Source organism: Vicia villosa, linkage group LG4, assembly GCF_029867415.1.
Source record: "Vicia villosa cultivar HV-30 ecotype Madison, WI linkage group LG4, Vvil1.0, whole genome shotgun sequence".
Classification (NCBI taxonomy): domain Eukaryota; kingdom Viridiplantae; phylum Streptophyta; class Magnoliopsida; order Fabales; family Fabaceae; genus Vicia; species Vicia villosa.
In genome coordinates, this window is record NC_081183.1 from 16,157,176 (window position 1) to 16,173,124 (window position 15,949).

Consider the following 15,949-nt stretch of genomic DNA (forward strand, 5'->3'; position numbering starts at 1 on the left):
GTTTCATCTTATAAAACTTGTATAAGCATATTTAATATATTTTTATCTTTACTTAATGATAGATCGGTAACCACTAACTTATACCGGTACAATAATAATTAAATGAATAATTTTTTATTATTATTATTATTTTTATGTAATATTTAATTATTAAGTAAAAAAGTTATGTTATTGTTGTGGTTTTTGTTAGTTACGTTTTTTTTTTTTGCCTTATGTTGTTACTAATAAGTTATATATATGTTGATAATGTTTAATTATGTTGTTATGTTTTTTGTCCTATGTTGTTAATTCTTAGTTATGTTATGTTTTCTGTTTTTTTGGTTTTTCGTTAATAATGTTGAGTTATATATGTTGTTTTTTTGTTGATATATAGCAACAAAAACAACAACAAGAACACAACATTTTATCTATAGGTAAAATTTTGAATTATTATTCTTGTTTTTGTTGTCATATGTTATAGTTGATAATGTTAACTTTTATTTATTCATCTCAACATGTATATAACGTATATTAGAAAATAAAATTGAGTTTATTATATCGTACGTGGATTTTTACCAACCCTTCATTAAACATATAACATGTCCAATTTTAAATTAGAAAATAATAATCTAAAAAAATAAGTTAAATTTTAAGAACAATTTATATTATTCAATTTTTCAAGCTTTCTGCAGCGCATTATCAATATTCCGCTCTTTAACGGTTAACATTTTGTTTAATACTTCTAGTTCTTTAATCAACACTTCCTTCTCAACTAGTTCATTATGCAAAGCACTAAATTTGTGAAGAAATTCAAATTCATGATGATGATGATGATGATGATGATGATGATGATGATGATAATTATGATGAATTTCTCAACAAATTCGATACTTTACAAAATGAATTTGTAGCGAAGGAATTGTGGATTGAAGAATTAGAAGCATTGAACCAAAGTTTAACTATTAAAGAGCGAGACGTGAATAATGAGGTGCATAAAAGCTCGAAAAAACATTGATTAGTCTAAGTTATTTTTCAAATATAACTTAATTTTTCATATTATTATTTTTTAAATCAAATTTAAAGGTTATATGTTTAGTGAACGCTTGGTGAAACAAGCATTCTGTTTATAATAAACTCAAATGTATAATATCATCATGTTTAGAATCTACTACCATGGTGAAATATTGTAGACTAAATGTTTCACTATAGCTAGAATTTATATCTGTGGTCAAATGTATAAATCATTCAAATGTATAAATGACCCAAAATGAGGGTATTTACCACCATACCCTTCTTTATTACGGACCACTAACCTTATTAAAATCCTTCTTCCAACCGTGGTAAGTTGTTGTTTTTCTAGTTGTGAGAAAGATGAAGATTGAGAAAATAAACAACAAGTATTCACAAAAATGAAGGAATAAGATGAACACTGTGACAATTGACCATTGATCTTCATTGTCTTCGTAGTTTTGTGACATTATGTGTGTTCTTAGCTTTCTTGAATGCATGAATACGAGTATAGTGTGAGGGAAATAATTGAAGCAAAGAAAGATAGCATTTTTTGTAAAAGGGCTCTCTTTATTCACATGTTTTTTGCATGGAGGAAAAAGGAAGAAATTTATTTTCTACAAAAAAGTATCTCCTTTTTCATGTATTTTAAAAGAAAGTCATATCCCAATAAAAGAAGAATGCTTTTTATAAATAAAAAAGTGTTCTTAATATGAATAATTTTTGTCATTTTCTAAACCAGGTTTAGAGTGGTGTTTTTATAAATCGCTGTACATTTGTAAAAAATTTAATTTTTAATTAATATTAAGAGTGTTATTTACATGAAACGCTCTTTTTCTACCTTTGTATTTTTTTAAAAGAACTTTATTTTTAAAGTGATCTTAAAGGAACACTCTTAGAGTTTAATCTAGCGCCGTGGTGGAATGATATACATGTTGATATAAGAAAGAACTAACTTTTACACAATTATATTTGAACAAAACGTAGTATGAATAATTAATTATTATTTTTTAATTTGATTAAACAACAATAAAAAACAACAACAACCACAACCACAACCAAGTATTATCTCACTAGGTAGATTCAATACATGGATCTACTTTCGTAATAATATTTTATCTGGAATCATACTTCTATCCAAATTGTTAATCTGGGAGTCTTTCTTAATAACTTCAATTATAGTTGTTATTCTTGTTCTTCCTTTACCTCTATTAATTTGACTTCTCTCCATTTGATCTACTCTTCGTACCACATAATATATAGATCTTCACTTTACCTGTCCAAACCACCCCAAGTTTATTTTTTTTATCATCTTTTCTACTATAGGTGCTACGTACCCCAACATTGTCTCTAATATTTTCATTTCTAATATTTTATTTTCCACTCTTACCAAACTCCAACGCAACATCCTCACGTTTGCTACACTCACTTTATTCTCGTGTTGATTCTTATGATTTTGTTTAACATAGACTCTACATACCTTGTCTTGTTTTTGCTTAAGCGAAAGAAATGTATTTCAAAAGCTCGTCCTCAAGTCTCAAACCTCTCATTTATATCATCCTTCAATTGTATAATCCGCACACACAAAAATGCATTCTGATGCTCGTTCTTGGATGTGTTTCGAAAATATATCTAAGATTATAGTAAAAAGGTAAGCATATTTAAATACTTTTATATTTAATAAACCAATTAAAATATTTTTTTTACATTTAATAAACCAATTAAAAATTGTTAATACAATTAAGACGAAACCTTGCCATGGGCGTATTTAAATATAGTGTTAAATATGCCAGGGGTCTCTATAAATATGTGATCCTGCATTTTTATTTTTTATAAAATTTTCCTTCAATTATTGATTTTTCTAAAATTTTAATGCATGCATTATTAATCCTTGTTGTTTTCTAAAATTTTAAAAACTGTTTAGTTACCCTTTAATTTATAATTTTTTGAATAATTTTTTATGCATGTTTAGGACACTGTAAAATACTTATTTATCAAATTTTAGATTTTTTTAAAATGAGAAGAATTAAATATGAATTTATCAAATTTCAAAAGATAATGATAAAAGTAACGAATATTGCTATTTAGAAATCAAATTTTGACTTCTTTTTTTTTTAAGGAACTTTTTAAATGGTTTTAAACGTTTATGTAAAATAATCATTCAAAAATACACATTTGTTTAATAGTTAAAACTAAAACAACGTGCATAATAATTTTGTAGGGACCAAAATATATCATTTACTTTTATAGGAAACAAAAATAAAATTCGTTATTTTATAAAAATATATTTAACCCTTAAATATACATATAAATTATTAATATGTTCTTTTTATAAAGATAGACATTAATTTTTTTTGATTAATTTTAAAGTAATTTAGATTTTTTATTGACTACATTTACATACATTTATTTATATTGACTTAAATATTTTATATTAAACAAATTTATTTTTATTTTTAGTACCACACACTTAAAATTATTAATACCTTAAAAGTACAGCCTTACTTTATATATATATATATATATATATATATATATATATATATATATATATATATATATATATATATATATATATATATATATATATATATATATATATATATATATATATATATATATATATATATATATATATATATATATATATATATATATATATATATATATACACACACACACACAAAAGATGGACAGTACAAAGATTTATGCTCTCACAATGCTATTTTTATTAGCTTTATTCATCTTTGCATCAGGTTAAAAATTTATGTGTTAATTGAATTAAATATTTATGTTTCATATTATAATTATTAACTTCAACCATTTTTAGATTTCAGATCTTTTTATTGTTTACATACAACATGAAATTTATTCCCAAGGTCATTTTTTGTGTATGTAGATATGTGTATGAAATCAGAAGGAAAATATTTTGAAGAAAACTTCCCATGTAAGATGGATAAAGAATGTCAATCTCATTGGGTGACTGGTGTTGCGGCCGACCTAAAATACTCGAACGCTCACGCACTCGAAATATAACAGAGTCGCCACCGGTCTTTATTTATTCCAAAAAGGAAAGGGAAAATGTCGAATAAAACTCACGAATAAAAAGAAATGGATAAGACGACCATTGCAACCAAATTAGGGTTCGGGAGTCGGTTATGTGAAGGGAAAGTATTAACACCCCTCACATCCATCGTACTCGCTAAGATAAAAGAAATGTTTGCGAAATGTTTGCGTTTCTTTAGTTTATTAATCAAGCAAAGATAAAAGAAAAGGGGTTTTTAATTTCTTATTATTGTGCTCGCTAAGATATCGCATCTTGTGCTACGTATTCTCTCGTGCATGGAAAAGTCAGAGCAACCGTAATTCGAAAAAAAACTACGAGTTTATTAGTTGATTTTATGAAGGATGCTTAGTGAACATTTTGAGCATAGGTGTGCTCCTAGCGCGTTGTTCACCCAAGATATTAAAAAAGGATGTGTTTTCAATTGTCACTTCTTATCCAATATTTATTAAAAGGGTATTTGCAGACTTTTAGTAAAGGTTTGAGCATATGAGTTCTCCTAGTGCGTCTTTACCCAAGGTATTCAAAAGGAAGCGAGTCCAATTGTCACTTGTTATCTAAGTTAATTAATGTGTTTTGATTCAAAGGATCAAGATATTCAAGAGGTGGTTCACCTCTTGTCACTTGATCTCTTTGATTTAATTAAGCAAGATTTTTTTTAATTTATATGTGGGATTCAAAGGACCAAAGATATTCAAGAGGTGTTCACCTCTTGTCACCCGATCTCTTTGATTTGATTAAGAAAGATTCTTAAAAAAAAACTCTTAATTAATGTGTTTTAATCCAAAAGATCAAGGTATTCAAGAGGTGTTCATCAATTGTCACTCGATCTTCCGGTATAATTAAGAAAGAAATATTTTTTTCGAAAAAAAGAAACTCGACGTTGAATCGAGAAATTATATTTTTTATGGAAATTATTTTCGAGATTTTTTATATTTTTTTATGACCATGAATTTAATAGTAAAACAATTCAAATAGGCTAGAAAAAGAAAAAAAAATGAGGGATGAAATAGTGCATAAAGTATTTTTAAGATAAGTAAAAAAACAATATTTTAGGGATCAAGGCCCAAATGCATTTAACCCTATTTTTAAACTATAATTATTAATAAATTAATAAACAAGAAATAATAACAAAGTAAAAAAAATTGAAAATTAAAATAAAATAATTAAAAAAAACTAGAAACGTGGGAAGGATCCCCCACCATTTCCTCACGTTAATCTACTTTCTTTTTTTTTTTGACTAAAAAGATATTCATTAATTCAAATTAAAAATACATCGTTCATTACAAATTCAAAATGGCTAAAAACTGAAAAAGGTGAATCTGCAAACAATTTCGCAGCACCTAGGTTAATAGCATGCAACGGCAACATGAAAGTGCCTACAAATATGACAAAAATAAAAGTCACCAGAATATTCATACGTCTGGATCTGCAACATTGACGCCCAAGTCTTCCTCGGATCTGCAATGATTGGATATGAATGTGTCAATTTGAACCAACAAACACCGTACTAAGACGGGAAAACCAACAAACACCGTACTAAGACGGGAAAACCAACTAACACCGTACTAAGACGGGAAAGCCAACTAACATCGTACAAGACGATGAAAACTTAAAAACACACAAAACAAGAAGCAATTCTGTATGGATAACCACTTATTTAAATAAAAAGAGAAAGAAAAACGGTGTTGAGGGGGTGATTTTTAGCCAAAAATGGCCAAAAACCACCCCTAAGATGGAAGAATGAAAAGAGAGAAACGTTGAGAAGAGTTTTGAATTGAAATAGAGGGACACCGTTTAGTGTTTACTTTTTCTTTTAATAAACAAAAAAATAATAATAAAAGAAAGAGAATTAAACTTGACTTTTTCAAATCTCTTAGAGAGCCACTAGAGTGTTGACAACCGACATTTTTCTCGCCCTATGCAGCTTAAGGAGATCTTTTTGGAGCCCTCCTCCTCTTGCTTCTTAGGTGAAAGCTAATACGGATGGTGCTGCTGTCAATGCTAACTCTGCTTGTGGCGGTCTCTTTCGCAACAGCTTCGGAGATTTCATTTTTGGTTTTGCTGAGAATTTAGGTAATAACAATGCTTCTTTTGCTGAAGTTTCTGGAGCCTTGAGAGCTATTGAGATTGCTCAACAGTATAATTGGAATCATTTGTGGCTGGAGACAGATTCTTCCCTAGCTGTCAAAGCTTTCAACAATCTTGCGTCAATTCCTTGGTCTCTTCATAATAGATGGTTTAGTTGTCGGGCCTACATTAGACAGATCCATTTTTTGATTACTTACGTGTATAGAGAAGCTAATTCGTACGCCGACTTGTCGGCAAATGAAGGAGTTTTTGTAGATGGTTATCAGACCTTCTTTGATCCTCCGCAAAATCTATTCCCTAATGTTTTGTCCAACAAGTTAGACAAACCTAACTTTAGATTTACACACTTTTGAGCGAGGGTTAGGTTTGAACCCCCTCCTTTTCTTTTTCTAGCTCTTTTCTTTGATTTATAATATTTACCCTTTATAAAAAAAAATATAGCAGCAACATTAGAAAGATAGAACATGATAGAATAATTTATTTATCTCCTCTATTTCATCAACTCTCTCTTCCTTGTTTTTTTGTTATTTAAAAAAGAAACAAGCATATCACATTTTCATGGTAGTGCTACAGCTCAAAACACATATATTCACATCCTTCTATACAAACTTTCACCTTTATTTTCAATCCCAAACAACACACACAAGAGGAAACAAGATTTAAACCATATAATCTATGCAGGTTATGGGGATTTGAGATGCAGATGGGAGGAGGGTCTGAGTTTCAATTCTGCAGCATATCAGTAACTTTTCTCCTCCTCTTTTCTGGTATGATCAAGTGTTTATTTATAGGCTAAAATTGGTGCAGATTGTGTGAGCAAAAGAGAGGGAAAATTGAAGCCCAGTTTGTTGATATTTTCTGAATTTGGAGTTTGAGAGGGCATTTTTGTTGAATCCGCGTGAGGCTCTTGCAGCAATTGTGAGCCTTTGATTAATTTCAAATGGATGGTTGAGATTGATTTGGATTGAGAATTTTGTAAGAGGTTTGAGTTGCATTCTTCCTGTCCAGAAAACGTGAACTCAAACATGAATTGGCTTTTTGAAAGGACCCACTTCAATCCACCTATTTATTTTGACATAAAAAAACCAAATAAAAGTAATAATAATAAAGAAAAAGAAAGTTAGTGTTATGACCAAACTAAAAAAATATGGAATAAAATAAGATATTACTTTATATTAAAATTAATTTTTAAATTTTATAATAATTCAAATTTAAAAGTATATTTCAAATTAGAATTAAAAATTAAAATTAATATAAAATCATAAAATGACCATAAATTTGAATTAAAAAGAAAGGAGAATGGAATCTTAAACCTCGAATCTCGACATATCGATTTTTACGTCGAATTCGCTTCATCTCGCTTTTTTCGATTCAGTCCCTGTAACGAAAATAAAAGAGAAACAAGACATTTTTTTGCAATTTTGGATTAATGATTAGTAAACATAAAGTACAACGCAACATCATCACTTTTGCTACACTCACTTTATTCTCGTGTTGATTCTTATGATTTTGTTTAACATAGATTCTATATACCTTATATTGTTTCTGCTTAAGCGAAAGAAATGTATTTCAAAAGCTCGTCCTCAAGTCTCAAACCTCTCATTTAAATCATCCTTCATTGTATAATCTGCACATACAAAAATGCATTCTGATGCTAGTTCTTGGATGTGTTTCGAAAATATATCTTAAAATTATAGTAAAAAGGTAGGCATATTTAAATATTTTTATATTTAATAAACAAATTAAAATATTAAAATTTTCCCTATAAATATTAAAGTTTTCCTAGTAAAAAGGTAGGCATATTTAAATATTTCTATAAATATGCGACCCTGCATTTTTAGTCCCTACAAAATTTTCTTTCAATGATTGGTCTTTCTAAATTTTTTCTTGCATGCAGTTTTGATCTCTGTTGTTTTTTAAAATTTTAAAAACTGTTTAATTACCCTTCAATTTTTGAATAATTTTTTATGCATGTTTAGGACACTGTAAAATATCTATTTATCAAATTTTAGAATTTTTTAAAATGAGAAGAATTAAACATGAATTTTTCAAATTTCAAAAGACAATGAAAAATGTAATGAAAATCTCGACTTAGAAATCAAATTTTGAATTCTTTTTTATTAAGGAACTTTTTAAAACGTTCTAAACATGTATGTAAAATAATCATTCAAAAATACTCATTCGTTTTTTGAGAATTGGATTGAACTTTAGTGTGTCGAAGGGTAGCTTCTAGTTCGACAGAGATTGTGTCGAAGACCTACAAACTATAGTCGAAGTGTGTTCTAGTATGTGGGTGTTGAAATGCTAGGGTTGTTAGTATTTCGAATTGGGCCTGTTTGTTATGTCCAATTATTTAAGTTAGCTTGTTGAAAACTTGCGTTGATGAATGGAAAACATAAGACGCATCTTCATGTTTTCAAAAGCTCACTCTCTATTCAACTAAACTGCTGAACACACTCATTTTTGCACCAGCCATAGCTGTCCTTCACAGCTAAATCAACACATCAGCCGTAGGAACAATCACCCACACATAGTAGTCAAATGTCAGCACATGTTGTTTGACATCACAATACAGCTACTCTGCACAGGCTAGAACTACCTGTAAGCTCCATGAAGATCATCACTCTTCCAACAGTAGATCATAGACAACAACATTAACTCCTCCTGATAAGAATAACCAATGCTCCTTCTGTAGATGACCACTTAACACCAGATGAAAACACAAAGAGATTTCCACATTCTCAACATGAAGAAGTGCCACTTCTTTCACTTGTTGAGCATAATCTCACTATGTTTATTTCAGATACATGGTCTGTCAAGTCAACACAAAAGCCCACTTGATTTGGAATTTATCACATATTCCATAACAAATGTCTTTAGTTTACTTTCTACACAAAGTAAAGACTGCCACAATCTTTTACTTACATTAGAAGAAACCTTCTTATCTTCAGCCATTCTGATCAGATCACACTATCTGACATCAAACTTCTATCCTTACAGTCCACTAACAGCTAGTGAAGTCTACATCATGAGAGTAATCATGTATTTCCAGAACATACTACTACCACCAAGATCAGAACCTACCCATTCTAATCCACATTATGTCAGAACTGCCACTTCAGACAATAATGCTACTTCTTCAAACTTCACATGCACAGTCCTAGACATTCTTCCAGGATAACAACACACAGTGATGTTGTTACATCATGTAAGACATCAGCTTCACATCATAGACAAAATATCACACCTTCTGCTTCTCATTCAGTTTATCAACAACTTAATAGAATAGAGAGAAATAAACTCTCACACAATTTTTGAAACAATGAATTCAGAAACCTGATTTGCATCCACATATCAGATAAGTACCCAGCTCTCGACAAGGTCTTTACCATCAGTCACATGCACATCTTCATCAGATCTGACTCACACCTAGTTCTCGACAAGATATTTGTCATTAAATGAAAATTCACAAAATAAACAGCATATGATATTTTCTTATTCATTCACACACTTCTGATACAGTCAGCTGATAAGGCCACCTCTGGTTGTCATACTTCAGAGCACCACATTCAAAATTCTCAATCATTGTCACCCAGAGAAAAAAATTCTAAGCAAACTCTCTGAATTAAAATGTTCATACTTCTCACACAAGGTAGGACAATTGATCTGACATCCTTCCTCATCACACCTGTGGTACTTGCTGAAGCAGTTAACACATTCCAGATTAGGTCAGTGGCTTGACCTTAATTTCACTCTGGATATACACCACTTACTTGGCTGAGGAGATAATAAAACCTCTGGAGATGATGTTCCAACATCCTTTGGAACATCCACACAGATTCCATCTGCCTTGGATCTGACATAATATACTGCTTCTTTGAAAACTTCCATGTATGCAACAGTATACTTTTTCATCAGCTTTCTCCCCCTTAACATTAGCTGATGCACATGAGGAATAAAATACAAGACACCCCCCCTCAAACTGAGAATTGAAACACCTTACACAAATTCCTCTCCTAGAACATAAGAGGAGACTCAACTTATAGACATATTCACTTGAACCATCCATTTACAGACATAGGGAATCAGACCTCTATATTGGATGACTTAGAACACAAGACAATCAGTGTTCATGACTCGAAAACAAGACTCTAAACAGTAAGACAAACAGACTTAGAATAGAAAACCTATTCAATATCTTTGCAAAAACAACTGCAAAGAAGGACCTCAGACATAACAATGTCTCAACACTACCCTTATTCCATATGTTTGTCACAAGTTGACAAACATAACCTATATAGACTCTAAACTTACCCATATCCAAAATAAGGACATGAGAGACTCAAACAAGACTCGAGAGAAAAGAAAAAGAAAAGAAAGACTCTAGAAACCTGAGCAACTTAATTAACATACCTAGACTCTTAGAGATGTTACTTTATTAAGAACTGCATCAGGTGAATTTGTGCATTGGTTGGAACATGCACTAAGTCAGAGCAAGTGATACACACCATCAATACATGTTTTAGATGAAAATAATAAGAACTATCCTTGCTGGTTTCCAAGGATAAAACATGTCTTAAGTTACATCCTGACTTGTTGTTTGACATTGGTCTTATGGCTTAAAAAGATTAGTCTTTGAAAGACTTTCCATATGATTAGAAGCAAAATTACACTGTCCTTGCTGATCTCCATACTCTATACTCCCCCTGAGATATACAAATTAAGGACATATTTGAGGTTGGTCCTTGAAATATTCTTTATTTGGAATCAGCCACAGTTTCCAAATTAGGAATCCTTAGTTTGCTTGCTACACAAGATTCATATTGCCACACTCTACAACTTATAATAGAATAAACCTCTTATGTATAACCATAAATTTATCTTCAACAGATAAGTATGAACCTTATCTTTCTAGTGTCTTCAATAGTTGTGATGTTACTTCTTTATGTAGAACATTCTCTTCTATACATCACATACTTCTTCTTCTCTTGATTCAGATTTCCACACAGTTATGTTAATATCTAGCTCCCATCAAGATATTTAACAGTACCTATATGTTTTCTTCTTGCTTGAACCAACTCTTCAAATAATCACCAGACAACATTGCCACACTTCCTAAACTTGTGAAGATAATAGTGAACTTTAATACTGATGCTTAATTCACACTAGTCCATGAATTCTTCATACAAATACTCAGCTCCCGATAGAGTATATGAATCTTGCATTTAGGTTGCACATCTAATAAGTACTAAGTCTCCCGTCAAAGTACCTATCAGTTAGTCAGTTAGAATTGACTACTCACACTAGATCATTCTGACTGATTACCTCTTCACACTTATATACTTTCCTCTTGGCAATAAAATACTTTCAAATAACTGAAGACAAGGAGATGATGTTTTAACATTTGATACGACATCATCCTTTATGGTTCTTGGCTAACATCTCTAACATCTTATTCATAACACTTGGGGTGGGAACAACAGAGCATAGTGAGTAGCAACTTTACATCCAGGCATATCAAGGAATAATATAGGCCACATCTCAATAAACTTTTCTTCATACTTTTATTCTAATTTTGAGATGATGGATGCCACAGTCTGTACCTATAGAGGAGATTCCCTCAGCTAGGTTTTTGGACCAGATTCACTTATGGCATAACACTGAAATAGTTAGATTCTTCTGAGCAATCTGACTTCCTTGATTCTTATTAACACTACCCTTTCTGGATAATAACTATGGGACAGTCAACATCCAAGACCATATTTCACTGTGGTTGAGACACAATATTCAGTTCTATAGTCTGCTTTATGGTCATGAATAAATTTCCACATACCTGGTTCCTTTGATTAGAGGAAAATACCAAATATAAGGTCGTCTTGATTATACATAAAGGAACTGAAAACTATTTATAACCTATTCCCTACTGGACTTGGGCCTTCAATCACAGCCTTATTTGTTGTTACAAATCAGCAGAAAACTTCTGCTAAAAGTTAGGTCTTCAATCATAAGTTTCCTAAATTATCTCTATAATTAGAAACTGCATAATCTTCAATATTCTGATTTGATTCTTTTGACCTTTAAACCTGCGCCACATAGGATTGCATAATATTCCATAGAATATTCTGCATTTGTTGAGTACATACTGAATCTTTCATATTCCAGCTCAGCAGACGCGATGTCATGAGTTTCTGCATATTACATCTCATAAGACATGTTATCACAGAACGTGTCTCAACATTCCATAGGACATCTTGCTGTTGTACCTGTTTTTCACATATTTATATTTGCTAGTTCTATAAATCCTATTACATGTTGCTGCTACTATATTTTAGCCAAACATAAATACCAATCCCATAATTCAGAGCATTAACAAAAAACTAAGGAGCGGTTTTGGGGTTATAAATAACTGCGAAGAATGTTTTGAAAAAGAAACTGAGTTAAACCTAATTATTACCTAGTATTTATTGATCCTGACGGTTGAAAGGGAAAGCGTGATACGAAGAGATTTGAAACAAATTCCTAGAGTTTTAGTCTTAGTAGCTTTACCGCATGCGTCTTTTCAGGAGGTTTACGACACGTGTTCATTAATCACATGTCTTTGCAGATGAGAGACGTTAATGAACTTCTGATTTGTAGGATGTTCTATTCATGATTTCAGAGTTACTTCTTAGCTTTTCTTAAAACTTCTGATCTTTTGTTTTCTTAACCCAATTGATTTAATTTTCACACATAGTCCAGATTTTGAAGACAATATCTTAGTATGTTTTTGATATGGTTTATGCCTAATTGATTAGATCAAAATGTCTTACGTCTTATGGTATTGCCTAAGTAAACAAGGAAAACATAATGCAAACACCACAGCATAACTTTATTTAGAAAGAAGGATTACACGCTTAGCTTTGTTTTACTAATTTCTAAAGAGATTACCCTTAGTCCATAATAACATATTCTCAGGGAAGTTTTCAGCTTCATCTTCCTCTATCATTTCTTTGATGAGTTATATAATTCCATCTTGAATGAAAATTTCTGACAGCACTATTCCAAAGGGAATATAGGCTTTAGTGTGATTTCTGGAGTCAGAAATTGAGTTCCATAGATGATTGAACATAGATTGGGGCAGACTAATGTGCATGTTATTCATCAATAGATAGATAAAAGCCTGATCACCATATGTTAGGAGATCTTGGTTTTCTTTTTTGGGAAGGAAATTTGAAGTAACAAGCTTGAACCAAGTTTTTGGAATGGGCAGGAGACTTTCAAGATCAATGGGGTTGTATCTTGATGAGACATCATGAAGAGTTCTTAACATCTCGGGATTAATGAATTGAGTTTAAAATGAGTTAACAGGAATCCCTAGGTTCTCACATCCAGTTGCAAGAACAAATGAGAAACAGTTAATAGAAGTTGGAATATCAAATATGAAGGATGAGATGAAGTTTTCTTCGGGGTTAAGAGAGGCATATTTCCAGAAGTCTTTGACTAGATTCTCATAGATAGGTTTCTTCAGAATTGAGAGATATCTTGTTCATTTTTTATTGTAGACCACATTCATAAGACTACATGCAAAAATGTTTTCAACAGATGGACTTCAACTTGGTTTTTGAGATAACTTCAAGAAGGTTTTGGTTTCCTAGAAAGGTTAGTGGAGGTGTAACGCCCCAAATTTAATTAATTATTTAATTAAATTGATCGAGGATTTATTCATTGGAATTAGTTGAAGTCGAGGTTTATCGGTATTATTCTAAAGGCGTAATTTGGATTAATATGTTATTTTGAGCAGTTAAGTTGTGGTCGGATTAGTCAGAGAAGTACAATTGCGAGTTAGTATTGTTAAAGTTATGGATCGATGGTAAATGTGGAATATTATTGGAAATAATATTCGGTTATGTTGTGTGGTTAATTATTTATGTGTGTTATTTGGCTTAATTGAGTAATTAGAGTAATATTATGAATCGGGCCTATATAGAATATGAGATTGGATTGTGGGTTAAGCCCAATAAAGAAAAGAAGGATAGTAAGAGAGTTAGGGTTTTAGAGATTAAACCTCATAACTCATTTTGTGGGAAAGAAGAGAAAGAAGAGAAAGAAGAGAGGAAGAGAAGAAAGCTATGGCATGAAGAGAGGGATGACTCCATTGAAGATGAGGCTTTTGCTAAGGTAAGGGTGGGGTTCTTACTCTCTAAGGGTTGGCATGATGATGTATATGGTGGGTTAGATTGTATGTTATTCTCCATGGAAGTTGTGTGTAGAGATGTTAGGGTTTATGAACAAATGTGTAAATTCATGATTTGAAATGTGTTTTAATTGATGTCTGATGATTGTTATGATGTTAGAAGATCCATAATATGTGTTGTATTTGTGTTTATAACATGTATTCCATTGTTGTTCATGATGGTTGGTGTTTTCAGCTTGATTGGGTTGAGTTTGGGGGTTTTTGGATGGGTTTCGTATGCTGTTTTCTGTGATTTGGGATTTTCTGAAATCGCCAGTTCGCGCCGCGAACTATTGTTCGAGCCGCGAACTGCCTGGCAGAAACTCAGGAAAAATTGGATTCACTCAGTTTGCGCCGCGAACTTTGTTGGCGTCGCGAACCCTGTTTTGCAGAACTTTTTCTAAACTTTGAAATGATGTAACTTTTGATCCGTAACTCCGTTTTATGCGCCGTTCGAAGTGTTAGAAAGCTAACGCAATGAACTATACCATGATGCAATAAAATGATCCATATGATATAGTTTCCTATTATGTTTATTAGGATTAAATGATGAACTATGTTGTGTTAACAAATGAAGTATGCTCTTTGCGATGAATTGACATAATTGTGTTGTAGTATAACTTGACGTATGTTTTCTTATGATGATACAATGTTATTGAGATGATGATAAGTAACTCCTTATGATGAATGAGATAATGATGTATGTGATGATATGCATGATTAACAAAGATGTTGTATGCTATATGCGACTAATTGTGCGTATTTGATATGTATGAGTCGACGAAGATGCCATGCGATGACTTAACAATATATATGAAATTGAATATAACATATTATGATGATTACTTGAATTAAGGAATATGATGAATGTGTTGTTGTTGTTGTGCAATATAACGAATTTTTATTGTTATAACATGATGAATTGTTGTTATTGTTGTAATATGTTGGTGTTTGTTGTTGTTGTGCAATATGTTGAATTGTTATTGTTATAACATGATGAATTAATGTTATTGTTGTAACATGTTGGTGTTTGTTGTTGTTGTGCAATATGTTGAATTGTTATTGTTGCTATGACATGATGAATTTGTCGTTGTTGTTGTAGACCCTATGGTCACTATTGATAAGTTGTATTATGTTGATAAGAATTAAGTTGAATAGATGTTGTATGTCGATATGATGTGATGATGTGATTGAGATGTGGTAAATTACTATGATACGGTTATTGCCATAGAACCTTGGCATTGAGTTGATGTTGTTTAGTTGATGTGGTTATGTTGTTCAATTTGATTATGTCGTTTAAGTTGATTAAGTGGTTTAAGTTGTGTTTGTGGATGTGCATCATTTGAGTCGCATCCATTGCATTGTTTGAGACGGCCCTTGTGGCAATTGTTTGAGACGGCCCTAGTGGCAAATGTTTGAGACGGCCCAATGGCAAACTGTTTGAGACGGGAGTTTTACTCCAATGGTACCACATGCATATGCATAAGTTTGAGTCACATTCGAGTCGCATTTGAATTGCATTTGAATTGTGTTTGGATTGTTGAGATGACGAGGTGTTTGTTGTGACGTGATAATGATATGTTTGTTGTGATGTA

At 31.4% G+C, this 15,949-nt stretch overlaps 1 protein-coding gene across 1 annotated transcript; it reads left to right on the plus strand.

Annotated features, from left to right (window-relative positions):
• The first annotated feature begins 5,048 nt into the window (after window positions 1-5,048).
• Window positions 5,049-6,495, plus strand: LOC131596818 (uncharacterized). Its single transcript, XM_058869556.1, has 2 exons — window positions 5,049-5,072; window positions 6,022-6,495. The coding sequence occupies exons 1-2, from the start codon at window positions 5,049-5,051 to the stop codon at window positions 6,493-6,495; spliced, it is 498 nt and encodes a 165-aa protein (XP_058725539.1).
• The last annotated feature ends 9,454 nt before the right edge of the window (window positions 6,496-15,949 follow it).